Genomic DNA, 19837 nt, shown 5'->3' on the forward strand with positions numbered 1-19837 from the left:
ACCCCACTCAACACTAAGGGCAATTTTGGACACTCCGGGCAATTTAACACGGCCAATCCACCTAACCTGCACATCTTTGGACTGTGGGAGGAAACTGGAGCACCCAGAGGAAACCCACGCATACACGGGGAGAACGTGCAGACTCCGCACAGACAGTGACCCAAGCCAGGTATCGAACCTGGAATCCCGGAGCTGTGAAGCAATTGTGCTAACCACTGTGCTACTGTGCTGGCCAGCTGCTAGGAGGGGAAAATAAAGGAGCAATAAAAGTAAAAGTTTTGAGTATAAAAATTGGCAAGTCATGGTGCAGGTGTATAGAACCTTAATTAGGCCACACTTGGAGTACAGTGTTCAATTGTGGTCGTCAGACTACCAGAAGGATGTGGAGGCTTTAGAGAGGGTGCAGAAGAGATTTACCAGGATGTTGCGTGGTATGGAGGGCATTAGCTATAAGGAGAGGTTGAATAAACTCGGTTTGTTCTCACTGGAACGAAGGGGGTTGAGGGGGCGACCTGATAGAGGTCTACAAAATTATGAGGGACATAGACAGAGTGGATAGTCAGAGGCTTTTCCCCAGGGTAGAGGGGCCAATTACTAGGGGGTATAGGTTTAAGGTGCGAGGGGCAAGGTTTAGAGTAGATGTACGAGGCAAGTTTTTTACACAGAGGGTAGTGGGTGCCTGGAACTCGCTGCCGGAGGAGGTGGTGGAAGCAGGGACGATAGTGACATTTAAGGGGCACCTTGACAAATACATGATTAGGATGGGAATAGAGGGATATGGACCCCGGAAGTGTAGAAGATTTTAGTTTAGACAGGCAGCATGGTCGGCGCAGGCTTGGAGGGCCGAAGGGCCTGTTCCTGTGCTGTACTTTTCTTTGTTCTTTGTTCTTTGTTTAAACCAGCCAGGATTCCCACTCCTGATTGTTGTGGACCGTGGGTGGAGATAGTTTGATGCCCCAAAGTCAAACTCCTGGCATTTGAATTGTCTGCTTGTACGTGACAAATCACAGTTTGGGCTGGCAAGCTGGCAGGTCTGGACCTATACCAGAGCAGCAGCATTTAGAGATGGGGTACTGGGGCAAAATATTGTGAGTAAAGACAGAAAGTACAGGAAGTCACAGACAATGAATAAATAATTATCTCCACTTTTATTTATGGGACGCAGGAGAACTGTGGGCTGACGGTTTGCAATGGGATGATTTACGTCCTCGGCGGGAAGGACAACATGGCGGAAGGCACAGATGGAGTATTCTGCATCGACCCCACCTCGGCAACGCTAACCCATGTTTCTACCATGCCACAGTGTGCCAGCTACCATGGCTGCGTCACCATTCACCAGCATATGAGAAGATAACAAGTGGGCTGGATGGTGATTTTGTTTTAATATGCTGGACACTTGAAGTTGGATGTATTATTCTTTCACTTAATATTTTCCCCCTTCTGTTGCATCTGAAGGATATGGCAGCTTGGCAAGAAACGGAAAATGTAATATGAATGAGTAACTCGTGTCACCTCTGTCAGATACTGACCCAAACCCCACCTCCTGGCCCGTCACTGATAGACACTGAATTAAATAGAAGCCTCTGGGCCATCACGGTTGTACACTGACCCATAGAGAAAACTGCTCCCCCCCCCCCCACCCCCCACCCCCACCACCCCCCCACCCGGCCCATCACTGATGGACACTGACCAATAGAGATCCCCTGTCCATCACTGATGTACACTGACCCATAGAGATCCCCTGTCCATCACTATTGGACACTGACCCATAGAGATCCCCTGTCCATCACTGATGTACACTGACTCATAGAGATCCCCCTGTCCATCACTATTGTACACTGACCCATAGAGATCCCCCTGTCCATCACTGATGTACACTGACCCATAGAGATCCCCTGTCCATCACTGATGTACACTGACCCATAGAGATTCCCTGTCCAGCACTGATGTACACTGACCCATAGAGATCCCCCTGGTCCATCACTGATGTACACTGACCCATCGATAACCCCTGTCCATCACTGATGTACACTGACCCACAGAGATCCCCCTGGTCCATCACTGATGTACACTGATCCACAGAGATCCCCCTGTCCATCACTGATGTACACTGACCCATAGAGATCCCCCTGTCCATCACTGATGTACACTGACCCATAGAGATCCCCTGTCCATCACTGATGGACACTGACCCATAGAGATCCCCCTGTCCATCACTGATGGACACTGACCCATAGAGATCCCCCTGTCCATCACTGATGTACACTGACCCATAGAGATCCCCTGTCCATCACTATTGTACACTGACCCATAGAGATCCCCTGTCCATCACTGATGTACACTGACTCATAGAGATCCCCTGTCCATCACTATTGTACACTGACCCATAGAGATTCCCTGTCCATCACTGATGGACACTGACCCATAGAGATCCCCTGTCCATCACTATTGTACACTGACCCATAGAGATCCCCCTGTCCATCACTATTGTACACTGACCCATAGAGATCCCCTGTCCATCACTGATGTACACTGACTCATAGAGATCCCCCTGTCCATCACTATTGTACACTGACCCATAGAGATCCCCCTGTCCACCACTGATGGACGCTGACCCATGGAGGAGGGATAAGCTGCCGTTGGCCTGTCAAATGTATGATTGGCATAAATTGCGGTGCGTCTTCCCGGAAAGAGGTGACATGAGGCTCTCCAACCAACGGCTGAGACATCAGTTAACGGCACAAGATTCTGGTCAGGGTGTCCTAGCTAGTTAATGGATTTGGCTTGAGACAGCCAGTAACCCATTCTGAACAAACACGCCAGTCCCCTTTGTCACATTCCTATTGGTTACAGTGCATGGAGCTGCCCTGCTCCATGTACAGGGCAGAAGTTCTGTCATTCTCGAACAGATCTGCTGATGACTAAGTTATTCTAAAATTAATTTCAGACTGTTTCCTCAGGATACATCTGCTGTTTGTCTTCACTTCCCTTTTTGCCTAGTCAGCCTGCTCCACTTCCTGATTATCTATTGGAGTCAAAGGTCTCCAAGGTGAAACAGGGGACAAGGTATAGCCATTGTAAGAACCAACACCCCAGCACGCCCATGTTTCAACTCAACCTTTATTCTAACTACAATTAATAAACACTGGGTGATTCCCAGATATTCCCACTGACCCACCACGTTCGTGCTGTCCCACAGGGGGGCATTTAATGCCTTGTCCCCTGGCAGTTTTGATGGCAGTGGGAGGACAGCATTTAATTGGGCAGGAAGGTGGCAGGTGGGAACCCTGCTGCTTTCAAACCTCTGTCCCCATTAATTCCGTGGCAGGAAAACTCCTGGATGTCCCGCTGCCAACTGAGGCCCTTTAACTGCTGAGGCTCCAAGTTCTGGAAAATCTTTTTGCCTCCCTCTCCTCCTCTAAGACATCCCTTAAATCCTAACTCTTTGACTGAGTTTGCCGACCTGTCCTGTTCATTTTTGTATTCATTCAAGGATTTATAGGCGAATGATATCGCCCAACACTCAGCTGTTCACCCCGCCCCACTCGCACTCATGGCTGAGACAGGAATAGGAGAGAATTTCAGCTCTTATTGAAGACGCTCAACACCATCCAAGAGAAAGCAACCCGCTTTATTGGCACTCCATGCATCACCTTAAATATTCACTTCCTCCACCACCGATGCACAGTGGCAGCCGTGTGCACCATTCAAGATGCACTGCAGCAAGTCCCCAAGGCTCCTTCGACAGCGCTTTCCAAAGCTGCAACTTCCACCGTCTAAAAGGACAAGGAGAGCAGATTTTTCAAAATTCATTTACGGGATGCGGGCGTCGCTGGTTAGGCTAGCATTTGTTGTCCATCCCTAGTTGCCCTTCAGAAGGTGGTGGTGAGCTGATGCCTTGAACGGCTGCAGTCCATGTGGCGTAGGTACACCTACAGTGCTGTTAGGGAAGGATGCTCCACAGGATGTTGCCCCAGCGACAGTGAAGGAACAGCGATGTATTTCCAAGTAAGGATGGTGAGTGACTTGGAGGGAAACCTCCAGCTGGTGGAGTTCCCAGGTATCAGCTCTTGTCCTTCTGGATGATAGTGGTCATGGGTCTGGAAGGAGCCTTGGTGAGTTCCTGCAGTGCATCTCATAGATGGTACACATACACACAGCTGCCACTGTTCGGCGGTGGTGGAGGAAGTGAATATTTAAGGTGATGCATGTGTTGCTCTCTTTGGTTGGCTCTGAATATGGCGGTCAATATGGTCGCCTTCCTTAATTTTAATTACGTTTGCTCTAGAGTCGCCAGGTATCTTTCGATACCGCCACAAGGTTCAAACCCGAATACTGATCAAAGAGTCGGTACACCAGTTAGTTCAAAGTCAATGCTTATTTATTTACACACACAGTTAAATATACTCTCTTCCCCCTGCCTCGGCCATGAGTGCGAGTGGGGCGGGGTGAACAGCTGAGTGTTGGAGGTTAGCGTTCACCTATAAATCCCCTCCCCTCCCAAACTGCGCCTTTTTCCTCCTCCGGAGGAGCAAACTGAGGCCCCACGCGATTCAACGATCCTGACACCGACTTCAGACGCCCAATATTATATTTAAAATCCTGTGCCAAAGATTGGCGGGTCCTGATCGCCCTCACCTCTAACCGTCCCCTCACCCCCATCCTCCCATCCCATCCCTGCCGCCCACCCCGGCCCCCAAAAAACCGAGTGAAGGATTCGGAGATTACTCAGCACAATTAACATGCACCCTGTTGATGATAATGGCTCTTAAACAAACCGGCTCCTGCCTCAGTAATATACTATATATTGCAGAATTAGATCATAAGTGTATCTCTTAAAGCTGTGAATCGTGTGGTTGAGTAGAACACTGTGTGAATGTTCCTCTGAAATTTCCTTTCTCACTAACCCTGTAATGCGAACTCTGTATTTTTTGTTGAGGGTGAATTCCGGGCTCTGCTCCCTCGGTTACCCTTGTCCCAGTGCCTTCCCCAGTTGAGTTCGCACTGCTCTCGATTTGCTGGGAAAGGCAGTCAAAGGGTGCGGGAGGGGGCACCATTGGAACAGGAGGAGGCCATTCAGCCCCTCCAGGCTGTCCCATTCTTCCGTTAGGTCATGGCAGTGTGCCTGCCACCCATAATCCACCACTGAACTGAATAATTTCAAGGAGTTGAGTGGATGAGGCCTGTAGTTAGGCCGCTGGACGTGAATAGTCGGTTGATCAGAGGGAAGGAGCTCCACGGGTTTCAGTCCCCGGGGAGAAATGAGGTTGGGTTGAAGAGAGTGCGTTGAATTTTGATTTCAGCGCGGTGGACTTATCAGATAATGGGGTGGGGCAGGGCGGGCAAAGCGAGCCCCTAAATTTGGTGGAGTATCCAGGGAACCTGAAGGCCCCCTAAATGGCTCACATGCCACCTCCTCCCCAGCCCTGCCAGTTCACCCACCTGGGGGCCAGGTGGGAGAAGCACAGCAAGATCCCACAAACAGCGACGTGATGCCGAGCAGATCCACTGTGCATTTGTTTTAAACAATGTTAGTTGGGGGATAAATATTGCCCACAGCGCGCCGGGGACACTCATGAGCTTCCCTTCAAATAAGTGCCATTAGGTACCTTGGCAATTCAACTGAGGGGGCAGAGGGGAACTGGCTTTAACCTGAAAGATGACATCCTCACTTCCTCAGTCCTGCACTGGGAGAGCCAGCTTTGATTCATGTGCTCAAGTGTCTGGAGTGAAACTTGACCCCACAACCTTTTTGACTGAGAGGGGAGCACGTTACTGCCTGAGCCAAGTAAACATGTGAGCCGGTAAACTAGTTACCAGCTTGATCAAAACCGTTCCTCAGATATTGATAGCGGATGAAGAGTAGATGTGTAGAGATTAGACTGTCTTGTTACTGAAGCTGTGAATTGTCAGGCGCTGTGTGACTTTAAACACTGTGATTTTTAAAAAATATATTAAATTGAAAGCACAAAAAAAACAAATAAACTTCCTGTTATTTTAAACTTAGCAGCGTGGAGTTGTCTCTGTTTAAAACTCGATTTTAAAGAAAGGCTTTGAATTTCTGCAGCGCATTCGCGCCCTGAGGATGTCACCAATGAAGTACTTTTGAAAAGGATGTCATGTTGGAATCATGGCTTGCTGCGCACAGCAAGCTCCCACAGCCATGCGATAATTGTTTTCTTTAAGCGACGTGCTAAATAACGAGCCGGAGGAATTCCCCCGCTCCTCTTCCGAACAGTGCCACGGAATCATTTTTGTCGGCCTGAGGGAGCTAGCCACAGGTTGATAGGATTTAGGATCAGGAGGAGGCCATTCGGCCCCTCGAGCCTGTCTGCCATTCAATAAGAACATGGGTGAACTGGTTCCAACTGCACCTTCCTGCCTGTCCCCAATAACCCTCGACTCGCTTGTCTATCAAAAATCTGTATGACTTGAGCCGTGAATAAATTCAATGGCCTGGCCTTCATTGCTCTCTGGGGGAAAGAATCCCACAGACTAACGACTCTCTGAGGGAAGAAACGTTCTCCTCATCTCCGTTTTAAACAGTAGTCCACCAATTCTCCCTTGGTTCCAGTCTCTCTCACAAGAGGAAAGATCCTCCCACTATCCATCAAGTCCCCTCAGAATCTTGTGTTTCAATAAGATCACCTCTCATTCTTCGAAACTGCAATGGGTTTACACCCAACCTGATCAACCTTTCCTCACAGGATAAGCCCTTCATTTCAGGGATTTGTCCAGTGAGCCTCTGAAGTGCTTCTAATAGGATTATATATCCAAGGGTGGACACAGCACCCCAGACATGATCTCACCAAGGCCCTGTGGAACTACAGTAAAACTTGCCAAACTTTTCCATTCCATTCCCTTTGCAATTAAACATTCCATTTGTCGAATCCAGGTGGCGACCATGGAGGGGTAGGTCACACATTTGATAGCTCCCGCCTGTAACCGACTTTTGGACCTTTTTCCCCCCGTTTTTTTCTGGATTTTATGGGATAAAGCAGTGAAGAGTGAGACAGTGCGGAGAAGTCCCCCTCCGGTGTATGGAGAATTGGACCAGAAGTGGCCGTGTGAGACGGCAAAGTCCTACAAGGGAGACGCAAGCAGAGCTGGTAACACGGGACAGCATGGCGGAGGGCAAGGGCCGCGGGGAGACGGCACAGTGGTCGACGGAGCAACTGGTGAAGTTTTTCGAGGGTTGCTTTGCCAAGCTGAAGAAGGACACGCTGGACCCGATCAAGGCTTCGATTGATCAAGTGGTTCAGAATCAGGAAACCCACGGGAGAGCGATCCAGGAGGTGGAACAATAGTTGTCCGAGCACGAGGAGTATATAACCGTGCTGGAAAGCAAGGTGGGGTTGATGAACGACCGGCAGAAAAGAATGCAGGAGAAGCTGGAGGACCTGGAGAATAGGTCCAGGAAGCAGAATCTCAGAATTGTTGGCCTCCCTGAATGCAGTGAGGGATCAGATGCGAGGGCTTATGTGACGGACATGTTGGAGAAGTTGATGGGGGCTGGGGCATTCCCTCGCCCCCTGCAATTGGACAGAGCGCACAGAGCCCTCGCGAGGAAGGCCAGAGCAAACGAGCCGCCGAGGGCCATGGTGGTACGTTTTCACCGTTTCATGGACAAGGAACACGTTTTGCGGTGGGCCAAGAAAGAACGGAGCAGCAAGTGGGAGAACTGTGAGTTGCGTATCTCTTAGGACCTGGGAGCGGATTTGGCCAAGAGGCGAGCTGGGTTCAATCGGGCAAAAACGACCCTCTTTAAGAAGGGGGTGAAGTTCGGGATGCTGTACCCAGCCCGTCTGTGGGTCACACATGAGGAACGGGACTTCTACTTTGAAACGCCAGTTGAAGTATGGACCTTTATTAAAGAAATGAAGCTGGAGGCGAATTAAAAGACACTTAAGCCTTGGAGAAGTACTGTGGATGCCCCCGGTCCAGGCTGATCACATGGAACGTGAGGGGACTCAATGGGCCGGTCACGCATTTGAGGGGGCTGAAGGCGGATGTGGCAATGCTACAAGAGACACACCTAAAGGTTACAGACCAGACGAGATTGAGGAAGGGGTGGGTTAGCCAAGTGTTCCGCTCAGGACTGGACTCAAAGACAAAGAACAAAGAACAAAGAAAAATTACAGCACAGGAACAGGCCCTTCGGCCCTCCAAGCCTGCGCCGATCCAGATCCTCCATCTAAAACAGTCGCCTATTTTCTAAGGATCTGTACCCCTCTGCTCCCTGCCCATTCATGTATCTGTCTAGATACATCTTAAATTACTCTATCGTGCCCGCCTCTACCACCTCTGCCAGCAATGCATTCCAGGCACCCACCACCCTCTGCGTAAAGAACTTTCCACGCATATCTCCCTTAAACTTTTCCCCTCTCACCTTGAACTCGTGACCCCTAGTGATTGAGTCCCCCACTCTGGGAAAAAGCTTCTTGCTATCCACCCTGTCTATATCTCTCATGATTTTGTAGACCTCAATGAGGTCCCTCCTCAACCTCCATCTTTCTAATGAAAATAATCCTAATCTACTCAACCTCTGTTCATAGCTAGCTCCCTACATACCAGGCAACATCCTGGTGAACCTCCTCTGCACCTTCTCCAAAGCATCCACAACCTTTTGGTAATGTGGCGACCAGAACTGCACGCAGTATTCCAAATGTGGCCGAACCAAAGTCCTATACAACTGTAACATGACCTGCCGACTCTTGTACTCAATACCCCTTCCTATGAAGGAAAGCATGCCGTATGCCTTCTTGACCTCTCTATCGACCTGCGCAGCCACCTTCAGGGTACAATGGACCTGACACCCAGATCTCTCTGTACATCAATTTTCCCCAGGGCTTTATCATTTACCGTATAGTTCGCTCTTGAATTGGATCTTCCAAAATGCATCACCTCGCATTTGCCCGGATTGAACTCCATCTGCCGTTTCTCTGCCCAACTCTCCAATCTATCTATATTCTGCTGTATTCTCTGACAGTCCCCTTCACTATCTGCTACTGCACCAATCTTAGTGTCATCTGCAAACTTGCTAATCAGACCATCTATACCTTCCTCCAGATCATTTATGTATATCACAAACAACAGTGGTCCCAGCACGGACCCCTGTGGAACACCACTGGTCACAGTTCTCCATTTTGAGAAACTCCCTTTCGAGGGGTTAGCGATTTTGATCAGCAAACGAGTAGCATTCGAGGCAGGGAGAATCGTGTCAGACAAGGGGGGTAGGTACATAATGGTGAGTGGGAAGCTGGAGGTGGTGCGAGTGGTACTTGTGAACATATATGCTCCAAATTGGGATGACGTGGAATTTATGAGGTGGCTGTTAGGTAAGATCCCAGACTTACAGTCACATAACCTGATCATGGGAGGGGACTTCAACACAGTCATTGATCCGGAATTGGACTGGTCAAAATCCAGGACAGGGAGGAGGCCGGCTGCGGCAAAGGAATTGAAGGGTTTTATGGAACAGATGGGGGGAGTAGACCTATGGAGGTTTGCACGGCCGAGGACGAAGGAGTTTTCCTTTTTTTCACATGTCCACAAGGTATACTCTCGCATCGACTATTTTGTTCTGAGCAGGGCACTAATACCGAAGGTGGTGTATACTGTGTATTCGGCAATTGCAGTGTCGGACCATGCCCCACACTGGGTGGATCTACGGGTTAGTGTGGAGAGAGGGCAACGCCCGCTGTGGAGACTGGATGTGGGGTTGCTAGCGGACGAAGCGATCTGTGGGCGGGCAAACAAGTCCACCCAGAACTACCTGGAAATAAATGATACGGGGGAGGTCTCTGCAGCGACGGTCTGGGAAGCTTTGAAGGCAGTAGTCAGAGTGGAATTAATCTCGATACGGGCCCACAGAGAAAAGGCGGAACGGCTGAGAGGGACAGGTTAGTTGAGGAGATACTCCAAGTGGACAGGAGATACTCGGAGGCCCCGGACGCAGGGCTACTGAGGGAGCGGCGGAGGTTACGGGTGGAGTTTGGGCTGTTGACCACAGGGAAAGCAGTGGAACGGTGAGGAAGGCAAGGGGGGCGACCGGTGAGTACGGGGAAAAGGCAAGCAGAATGTTGGCACACCAGCTCAGGAAAAGAGAGGTGGCCAGGGAGATAGGTAAAGTAACGAGTAGAGACGGTAATACTGTCCTGGACCCAGCGGGGGTGAACGAGGTGTTTAAGGGCTTTTATAGTAAATCATATGAGTCGTAACCCCCGGCTCGGGTGGAGGGGATTGTGGTGTTGGGTGTTCTGACACACAGATGAGCCAACACAGTTGTATATGGTACAACGCTTCTTTATTTAAACTCACTATTTACAGTTTGGTCTTTGCACTCTGCACGTGGGGGGCTCCCTGCTTGTGGTGTTTCAACAGCTCTTTCTTGTTCCCTTCTCCCCAGACCAACTGACCACCAGGTGTCGTGCTCGTGCTTTTTATGTGGTTGGTGTTCTTGTCTGTGATTGGTTGTGGTGTTGTGTACTCTGATTTGCCTGTTAGTGTGTCCATCATGATGTATGTGTTTGAATATCATGACATCCCCCCTCTTTACAAGGATATGTGCCTCCGTGGTAATAAATATGATTGTGACGTGAGTGCATCTAAGAGTGTGTGTGTGTCGTGTGCAGCATGTGCCTATGACGGAACTATGTACATGGGGCGATGTCGGGTGCGTCACATGAATCAAGTTGTACCATAACATAACAGAAATGCGAACGAGAGAAGAAGAAGAAAAAAAACTTGAACAGTTGTCCAGTCAGACGACATCTGGAACGATAAACAACAACAGGTTATCATGTAAAATCGTGGAACTTGTTAAACATATGAACGGTATTATAAGTCCAGTCTAATGGGTTTGCGACGAATTCGGGTTGACCGTCAGGGTGGCACACCACTCATCGGCTGGATTGATGGCATTGACCTTGTTGACATCAATGACGGAGACTCGGAATGCATCCTGGTCATCTGCATCACTTAACTGGAAGTCTTGATGCGTGGGCTGGACGGTCCTGACTCGTGTGCGAGGTTGTCGAGGATGCGCCGGATCCATGGGTTGAGGCGCACGACAGCGGGCTGCGTAGTGGCCCATCATGGCACATCTGTGGCACTGTCGGTTTTTTGCAGGACATTGCCCTTTTAAGTGTAGACCTCCACAATTGCTGCACGTCATGACGTCACGGCGTTCGTTGCGCCACTGCGCATGCGCAGTGCGATCTTGCGGTGGGCGCGCCTGCGCAGTGCGTCCCTCGTTGTGGCCGTTATTTTTGGCGCGCACCTGCGCGGGAGACCGCAAAAAGCGCGGGAAGCGGCCGCTGTCGTCCGGGCCGTGGGTCGGGAGGTAATCGACGGCCTGGATGCGTTCGATGTCGTGGGCGGCCTGGCTTGCCGATTCGACGGCTGGGGACCCCCTCCGTGCCAGCTCGGACGCCTGAAATCGGGCAAAACGGCAGGTAGCATTTTCGTGGAGGACACAGGCTTCCACAGCAGACGCTAAGGTGAGGCTTTTCATTTTAAGAAGCTGCTGGCGTAGGCCACTAGAGGCAACGCCAAAAACAATCTGGTCCCTGATCATGGACTCTGTAGTGGTGCCGTAACCGCAGGACTGCGCTAGAATCCGGAGGTGCGTCAAAAAGGGTTGAAAAAGCTCCTCCTTACCTTGCAGGCGTTGCTGAAAGATGTATCTTTCAAAACTTTCATTTACTTCAACTTGAAAGTGCTGGTCCAGTTTGAGGATGACCGTGTCATATTTGGCCTGGTTTTCGCCTTCTTCGAACACCAGTGAGTTAAAAACATCGGTTGCGTGCGGGCCTGCGTAGAAGAGGAGCATTGCAATCTTCGAGTCATCCGAGACATTCTGTTTTTCGGTGGCACGGATGTACAGGTCAAATCGCTGCCTGTAGAGCTTCCAGTTGGTGCCTAGGTTCCCCGTGACTTGCATCGGCTGCGGTTTGCCGGTGTGGTCCATGTCCAGAATGGCAGGTTGGTAGGCAGGTATCGATCCACTCCTGTACCATGTGGTGTTGGGTGTTCTGACACACAGATGAGCCAACACAGTTGTATATGGTACAACGCTTCTTTATTTAAACTCACTATTTACAGTTTGGTCTTTGCACTCTGCACGTGGGGGGCTCCCTGCTTGTGGTGTTTCAACAGCTCTTTCTTGTTCCCTTCTCCCCAGACCAACTGACCACCAGGTGTCGTGCTCGTGCTTTTTATGTGGTTGGTGTTCTTGTCTGTGATTGGTTGTGGTGTTGTGTACTCTGATTTGCCTGTTAGTGTGTCCATCATGATGTATGTGTTTGAATATCATGACAGGGATGAGGCAATTTCTGGATTAGTTGAGGTTCCAGAAGGTGGAGGAGGACCAGGTGGAGGGACTGGGAGCCCCAATTGAGATTGAGGAAATAATCAAGGGGCTGGAGGGCATGCAGTCGGGCAAGGCCCCGGGGCCTGACAGCTACCCGGTGGAATTCTATAAGACGTTTTCAGAGATATTGAGTCCATTACTGGTGAGGAAATTTAATGAAGCAAGAGAGAAGGGAGTCCTCCCCCCAACAATGTCGCAGGCCTCGATTTCATTGATCCTGAAACGGGAGAAGGATCCGGAGCAATGCAGGTCATACAGGCCGATTTCTCTACTGAATGTGGATGTCAAACTGCTGGCTAAGATACTGGCCACAAGGATAGAGGACTGTGTCCCGGGGGTGATAGAGGAAGACCAGACGGGATTTGTTAAGGGCAGGCAGCTCAAGGCCAACGTTCGAAGGCTTTTAAATGTTATTATGATGCCCTCAGAAGGAGAGGAGGTGGAGGTGGTGGTGGCGATGGATGCGGAGAAGGCTTTTGATCGGGTGGAGTGGAATTACCTGTGGCAGGCGCTGGGAAGGTTTGGGTTTGGTGAGGGCTTCATTGACTGGGTGCGGTTGCTCTATCAGGCACCTGTAGCGAGTGTACGTACGAACCGGCTGAGGTCGGAGTATTTTAAACTTTACCGAGGGACGAGGCAAGGGTGCCCCCTCTCCCCGTTACAGTTTGCTCTGGCCATAGAGCCATTGGCCATGGCGTTAAGAGCCTCTAGGAACTAGAAAGGGCTGGTTCGGGGGGTGGGGGGTGGGGGTGGGGGTGGGGGGGGTGGAAGGGGGTGGAGCACCAGGTCCCGCTCTACGCAGATGGATAGTCAGAGGCTTTTCCCCAGGGTTGGATAGTCAGAGGCTTTTCCCCAGGGTTGGATAGTCAGAGGCTTTTCCCCAGGGTAGAGGGGTCAATTACTAGGGGGCATAGGTTTAAGGTGAGAGGGGCAAGGTTTAGAGTAGATGTACGAGGCAAGTTTTTTACGCAGAGGGTAGTGGGTACCTGGAACTCGCTACCGGAGGAGGTAGTGGAAGCAGGGACGATAGGGACATTTAAGGGGCATCTTGACAAATATATGAATAGGATGGGAATAGAAGGATACGGACCCAGGAAGTGTAGAAGATTGTAGTTTAGTCGGGCAGTATGGTCGGCACGGGCTTGGAGGGCCGAAGGGCCTGTTCCTGTGCTGTACATTTCTTTGTTCTTTGTTGCTCTTTGACCTGCTCTTGTACATTTCGGACACGTTGGCGGGGATAGGGGAATAATGTGAATCTTGGGGGAATTTGGCATCTTTTCTGGGTATAAAGTGAAGTTGTTTGCGATCCAGGCAAAAGGACAGGAGAAGAGATTGGGAGAGCTTCCGCTTAGAATGGTAGGGAAGAATTTTCGATATCTGGGAATCCAGGTGGCCCGGGAATGGGAGGCACTGCACAAGTTAAACCTATCCCGGCTGGTAGAACAAATGGAAGGGGACTTTAAGGGATGGGACATGCTCCCGCTATCACTGGCGGGGAGAGTACAGGCCGTGAAAATGACGGTCCACGCCAGATTTCTGTTTGTCGTTCAGTGCCTCCCCATCTTCAGCCCTAAGGCCTTTTGCAAGCGGGTGAATAAGATTATTTTGAGCTTTGTGTGGGCGGGTAAAACCCCGCGAGTGAAGAAAGTGTTGCTGGAACGCAGTCGGAGGGAGGGTGGGTTGGTCCTGCTGAACTTCTGCAATTACTACTGGGCGGCGAATATAGCCATGATTAGGAAGTGGGTAGTGGGGGAGGGGTTGGCGTGGGAGCGGATGGAGGCGGCGTCATGTAAAGACACCAGTCTGGGAGCACTGGTAACGGCACCTCTGCTGTTCTCGCCGGCCCGGTACACCACACGTCCGGTGGTAGTGGCGGCTCTGAAGATCTGCGGGCAGTGGCGGAGATATAAGAGAGAGTGGAAGAAGCATCGATTTGGACCCCGATTTATAATAACCACAGGTTTGTACCGGGTAGGCTGGATGGCGGGTTCGCGGAGTTGGCAGAGGGCAGGAATTAGAAGGATGGGGGATCTATTTATCGACGGGAGCTTTCCCAATTTGAAAGCTTTGGAGGATAAATTTAAATTGCCAGCAGGGAACGGGTTTAGGTATTTGCAGGTGCGAGACTTCCTGAGAAAACAGGTGCCGGCCTTTCCACTGCCGCCGCCACGGGGGATACAGGATAGAGTAGTTTCCAGTACCTGGGTGGGAGAGAGGCTGGGTTGTTACAGCAGTCTGACCTCGCTGGGTTGTTACAGCAGTCTGACCTCGCTGGGTTGTTACAGCAGTCTGACCTGGCTGGGTTGTTACAGCAGTCTGACCTGGCTGGGTTGTTACAGCAGTCTGACCTGGCTGGGTTGTTACAGCAGTCTGACCTCGCTGGGTTGTTACAGCAGTCTGACCTCGCTGGGTTGTTACAGCAGTCTGACCTGGCTGGGTTGTTACAGCAGTCTGACCTCGCTGGGTTGTTACAGCAGTCTGACGTCGCTGGGTTGTTATAGCAGTCTGACCTGGCTGGGTTGTTACAGCAGTCTGACCTGGCTGGGTTGTTACAGCAGTCTGACCTCGCTGGGTTGTTACAGCAGTCTGACCTGGCTGGGTTGTTACAGCAGTCTGACCTGGCTGGGTTGTTACAGAAGTCTGACCTCGCTGTGTTGTTACAGCAGTCTGACCTCGCTGGGTTGTTACAGCAGTCTGACCTCGCTGGGTTGTTACAGCAGTCTGACCTGGCTGGGTTGTTACAGCAGTCTGACCTCGCTGGGTTGTTACAGCAGTCTGACCTGGATGGGTTGTTACAGCAGTCTGACCTGGGTGGGTTGTTACAGCAGTCTGACCTGGATGGGTTGTTACAGCAGTCTGACCTGGCTGGGTTGTTACAGCAGTCTGACCTGGATGGGTTGTTACAGCAGTCTGACCTGGATGGGTTGTTACAGCAGTCTGACCTGGCTGGATTGTTACAGCAGTCTGACCTGGCTGGGTTGTTACAGCAGTCTGACCTCGCTGTGTTGTTACAGCAGTCTGACCTGGCTGGATTGTTACAGCAGTCTGACCTGGCTGGGTTGTTACAGCAGTCTGACCTCCTTGGGTTGTTACAGCAGTCTGACCTCGCTGGGTTGTTACAGCAGTCTGACCTCGCTGGGTTGTTACAGCAGTCTGACCTCGCTGTGTTGTTACAGCAGTCTGACCTCCTTGGGTTGTTACAGCAGTCTGACCTCGCTGGGTTGTTACAGCAGTCTGACCTCCTTGGGTTGTTACAGCAGTCTGACCTCGCTGGGTTGTTACAGCAGTCTGACCTGGCTGGGTTCTTACAGCAGTCTGACCTGGCTGGGTTGTTACAGCAGTCTGACCTCGCTGGGTTGTTACAGCAGTCTGACCTCGCTGGGTTGTTACAGCAGTCTGACCTGGCTGGGTTGTTACAGCAGTCTGACCTGGCTGGGTTGTTACAGCAGTCTGACCTGGCTGGGTTGTTACAGCAGTCTGACCTGGCTGGGTTGTTACAGCAGTCTGACCTCGCTGGGTTGTTACAGCAGTCTGACCTGGCTGGGTTGTTACAGCAGTCTGACCTCGCTGGGTTGTTACAGCAGTCTGACCTCCTTGGGTTGTTACAGCAGTCTGACCTGGCTGGGTTGTTACAGCAGTCTGACCTCGCTGGGTTGTTACAGCAGTCTGACCTCGCTGGGTTGTTACAGCGGTCTGACCTGGCTGGGTTGTTACAGCAGTCTGACCTCGCTGGGTTGTTACAGCAGTCTGACCTGGGTGGGTTGTTACAGCAGTCTGACCTCGCTGGGTTGTTACAGCAGTCTGACCTGGCTGGGTTGTTACAGCAGTCTGACCTCGCTGGGTTGTTACAGCAGTCTGACCTCGCTGGGTTGTTACAGCGGTCTGACCTGGCTGGGTTGTTACAGCAGTCTGACCTGGCTGGGTTGTTACAGCAGTCTGACCTCGCTGGGTTGTTACAGCAGTCTGACCTCGCTGGGTTGTTACAGCAGTCTGACCTGGCTGGGTTGTTACAGCGGTCTGACCTGGCTGGGTTGTTACAGCAGTCTGACCTCGCTGGGTTGTTACAGCAGTCTGACCTCGCTGTGTTGTTACAGCAGTCTGACCTCGCTGGGTTGTTACAGCAGTCTGACCTGGATGGGTTGTTACAGCAGTCTGACCTGGCTGGGTTGTTACAGCAGTCTGACCTCGCTGGGTTGTTACAGCAGTCTGACCTGGCTGGGTTGTTACAGCAGTCTGACCTCGCTGGGTTGTTACAGCAGTCTGACCTCGCTGGGTTGTTACAGCAGTCTGACCTGGCTGGGTTGTTACAGCAGTCTGACCTGGATGGGTTGTTACAGCAGTCTGACCTGGCTGGGTTGTTACAGCAGTCTGACCTCGCTGGGTTGTTACAGCAGTCTGACCTGGCTGGGTTGTTACAGCAGTCTGACCTCGCTGGGTTGTTACAGCAGTCTGACCTCGCTGGGTTGTTACAGCAGTCTGACCTCGCTGGGTTGTTACAGCAGTCTGACCTGGCTGGGTTGTTACAGCAGTCTGACCTGGCTGGGTTGTTACAGCAGTCTGACCTCGCTGGGTTGTTACAGCAGTCTGACCTGGCTGGGTTGTTACAGCAGTCTGACCTGGCTGGGTTGTTACAGCAGTCTGACCTCGCTGGGTTGTTACAGCAGTCTGACCTGGCTGGGTTGTTACAGCAGTCTGACCTCGCTGGGTTGTTACAGCGGTCTGACCTGGCTGGGTTGTTACAGCAGTCTGACCTCGCTGAGTTGTTACAGCAGTCTGACCTGGATGGGTTGTTACAGCAGTCTGACCTGGCTGGGTTGTTACAGCAGTCTGACCTGGCTGGGTTGTTACAGCAGTCTGACCTGGCTGGGTTGTTACAGCAGTCTGACCTGGCTGGGTTGTTACAGCAGTCTGACCTGGCTGGGTTGTTACAGCAGTCTGACCTGGCTGGGTTGTTACAGCAGTCTGACCTCGCTGGGTTGTTACAGCAGTCTGACCTCGCTGGGTTGTTACAGCAGTCTGACCTGGCTGGGTTGTTACAGCAGTCTGACCTCGCTGTGTTGTTACAGCAGTCTGACCTGGCTGGGTTGTTACAGCAGTCTGACCTCGCTGGGTTGTTACAGCAGTCTGACCTCGCTGGGTTGTTACAGCAGTCTGACCTGGCTGGGTTGTTACAGCAGTCTGACCTGGCTGGGTTGTTACAGCAGTCTGACCTCGCTGGGTTGTTACAGCAGTCTGACCTCGCTGGGTTGTTACAGCAGTCTGACCTCGCTGGGTTGTTACAGCAGTCTGACCTCGCTGGTTTGTTACAGCAGTCTGACCTGGCTGGGTTGTTACAGCAGTCTGACCTCGCTGGGTTGTTACAGCAGTCTGACCTCGCTGGGTTGTTACAGCAGTCTGACCTCGCTGTGTTGTTACAGCAGTCTCACCTCGCTGGGTTGTTACAGCAGTCTGACCTCCTTGGGTTGTTACAGCAGTCTGACCTCGCTGGGTTGTTACAGCAGTCTGACCTCGCTGGGTTGTTACAGCAGTCTGACCTCGCTGGGTTGTTACAGCGGTCTGACCTCGCTGGGTTGTTATAGCAGTCTGACCTCGCTGGGTTGTTACAGCAGTCTGACCTGGCTGGGTTGTTACAGCAGTCTGACCTCGCTGGGTTGTTACAGCAGTCTGACCTCGCTGGGTTGTTACAGCAGTCTGACCTCGCTGGGTTGTTATAGCAGTCTGACCTGGCTGGGTTGTTACAGCAGTCTGACCTCGCTGTGTTGTTACAGCAGTCTGACCTCGCTGTGTTGTTACAGCAGTCTGACCTCGCTGGGTTGTTACAGCAGTCTGACCTGGCTGGGTTGTTACAGCAGTCTGACCTGGCTGGGTTGTTACAGCAGTCTGACCTCGCTGGGTTGTTACAGCAGTCTGACCTCGCTGGGTTGTTACAGCAGTCTGACCTCGCTGGGTTGTTACAGCAGTCTGACCTCGCTGGGTTGTTACAGCAGTCTGACCTCGCTGGGTTGTTACAGCAGTCTGACCTGGCTGGGTTGTTACAGCAGTCTGACCTCGCTGGGTTGTTACAGAAGTCTGACCTCGCTGGGTTGTTACAGTAGTCTGACCTCGCTGGGTTGTTACAGCAGTCTGACCTGGCTGGGTTGTTACAGCAGTCTGACCTCGCTGGGTTGTTACAGCAGTCTGACCTCGCTGGGTTGTTACAGCAGTCTGACCTCGCTGGGTTGTTACAGAAGTCTGACCTCGCTGGGTTGTTACAGCAGTCTGACCTCGCTGGGTTGTTACAGCAGTCTGACCTCGCTGGGTTGTTACAGCAGTCTGACCTCGCTGGGTTGTTACAGCAGTCTGACCTCGCTGGGTTGTTACAGCAGTCTGACCTGGCTGGGTTGTTACAGCAGTCTGACCTCGCTGGGTTGTTACAGAAGTCTGACCTCGCTGGGTTGTTACAGTAGTCTGACCTCGCTGGGTTGTTACAGCAGTCTGACCTGGCTGGGTTGTTACAGCAGTCTGACCTGGCTGGGTTGTTACAGCAGTCTGACCTCGCTGGGTTGTTACAGCAGTCTGACCTCGCTGGGTTGTTACAGCAGTCTGACCTGGCTGGGTTGTTACAGCAGTCTGACCTGGCTGGGTTGTTACAGCAGTCTGACCTCGCTGGGTTGTTACAGCAGTCTGACCTCGCTGGGTTGTTACAGAAGTCTGACCTGGCTGGGTTGTTACAGCAGTCTGACCTGGCTGGGCTGTTACAGCAGTCTCACCTCGCTGGGTTAGACCATAAGACCATAAGATATAGGAGTGAAAGTAAGGCCATTCGGCCAATCGAGTCCACTCCACCATTCAATCATGGCTGATTTCAACTCCATTTACCCGCTCTCTCTCCATAGCCCTTAATTCCTCGAGAAATCAAGAATTTATCATTTCTGTCTTAAAGCCACTCAACGTCCCGGCCTCCACCGCCCTCTGTGGCAATGAATTCCACAGACCCACCACTCTCTGGCTGAAGAAATTTCTCCTCATCTCTGTTCTAAAGTGACTCCCTTTTATTCTAAGGCTGTGCCCCCGGGTCCTCGTCTCCCCTGCGAATGGAAACAACTTCCCTACATCCACCCTATCTAAGCCATTCATTATCTTGTAAGTTTCCATTAGATCTCCCCTCAACCTCCTAAACTCCAATGAATATAATCCCAGGATCCTCAGACGTTCATCGTATCTTAGGCGTACCATTCCTGGGATCATCCGTGTGAATCTCCGCTGGACCCGCTCCAGTGCCAGTATGTCCTTCCTGAGGTGTGGGGCCCAAAATTGCTCACAGTATTCTAAATGGGGCCTATCTAATGCTTTATAAAGCTTCAGAAGTACATCCCTGCTTTTATATTCCAAGCCTCTTGAGGTGAATGACAACATTGCATTTGCTTTCTTAATTACGGACTCAACCTGCAAGTTTACCTTTAGAGAATCCTGGACTAGGACTCC

The 19837-nt window shown here is 51.4% G+C and overlaps 1 protein-coding gene across 2 annotated transcripts in view; it reads left to right on the forward strand.

The window, feature by feature from the left end:
- Window positions 1-6006, forward strand: part of LOC140392115 (kelch-like protein 24) — a 48345-nt gene extending 42339 nt beyond the window's left edge. For both annotated transcript variants that reach the window (XM_072477428.1, XM_072477427.1), the window contains exon 7: window positions 1166-6006. In XM_072477428.1, coding sequence (XP_072333529.1) covers window positions 1166-1354 — 189 coding nt within the window. In that variant the 3' untranslated portion in view covers window positions 1355-6006. The remainder of the gene's footprint in view (window positions 1-1165) is intronic.
- The last annotated feature ends 13831 nt before the right edge of the window (window positions 6007-19837 follow it).

The sequence above is a fragment of the Scyliorhinus torazame genome, chromosome 15 (genome assembly GCF_047496885.1).
Source record: "Scyliorhinus torazame isolate Kashiwa2021f chromosome 15, sScyTor2.1, whole genome shotgun sequence".
NCBI classification, from domain to species: domain Eukaryota; kingdom Metazoa; phylum Chordata; class Chondrichthyes; order Carcharhiniformes; family Scyliorhinidae; genus Scyliorhinus; species Scyliorhinus torazame.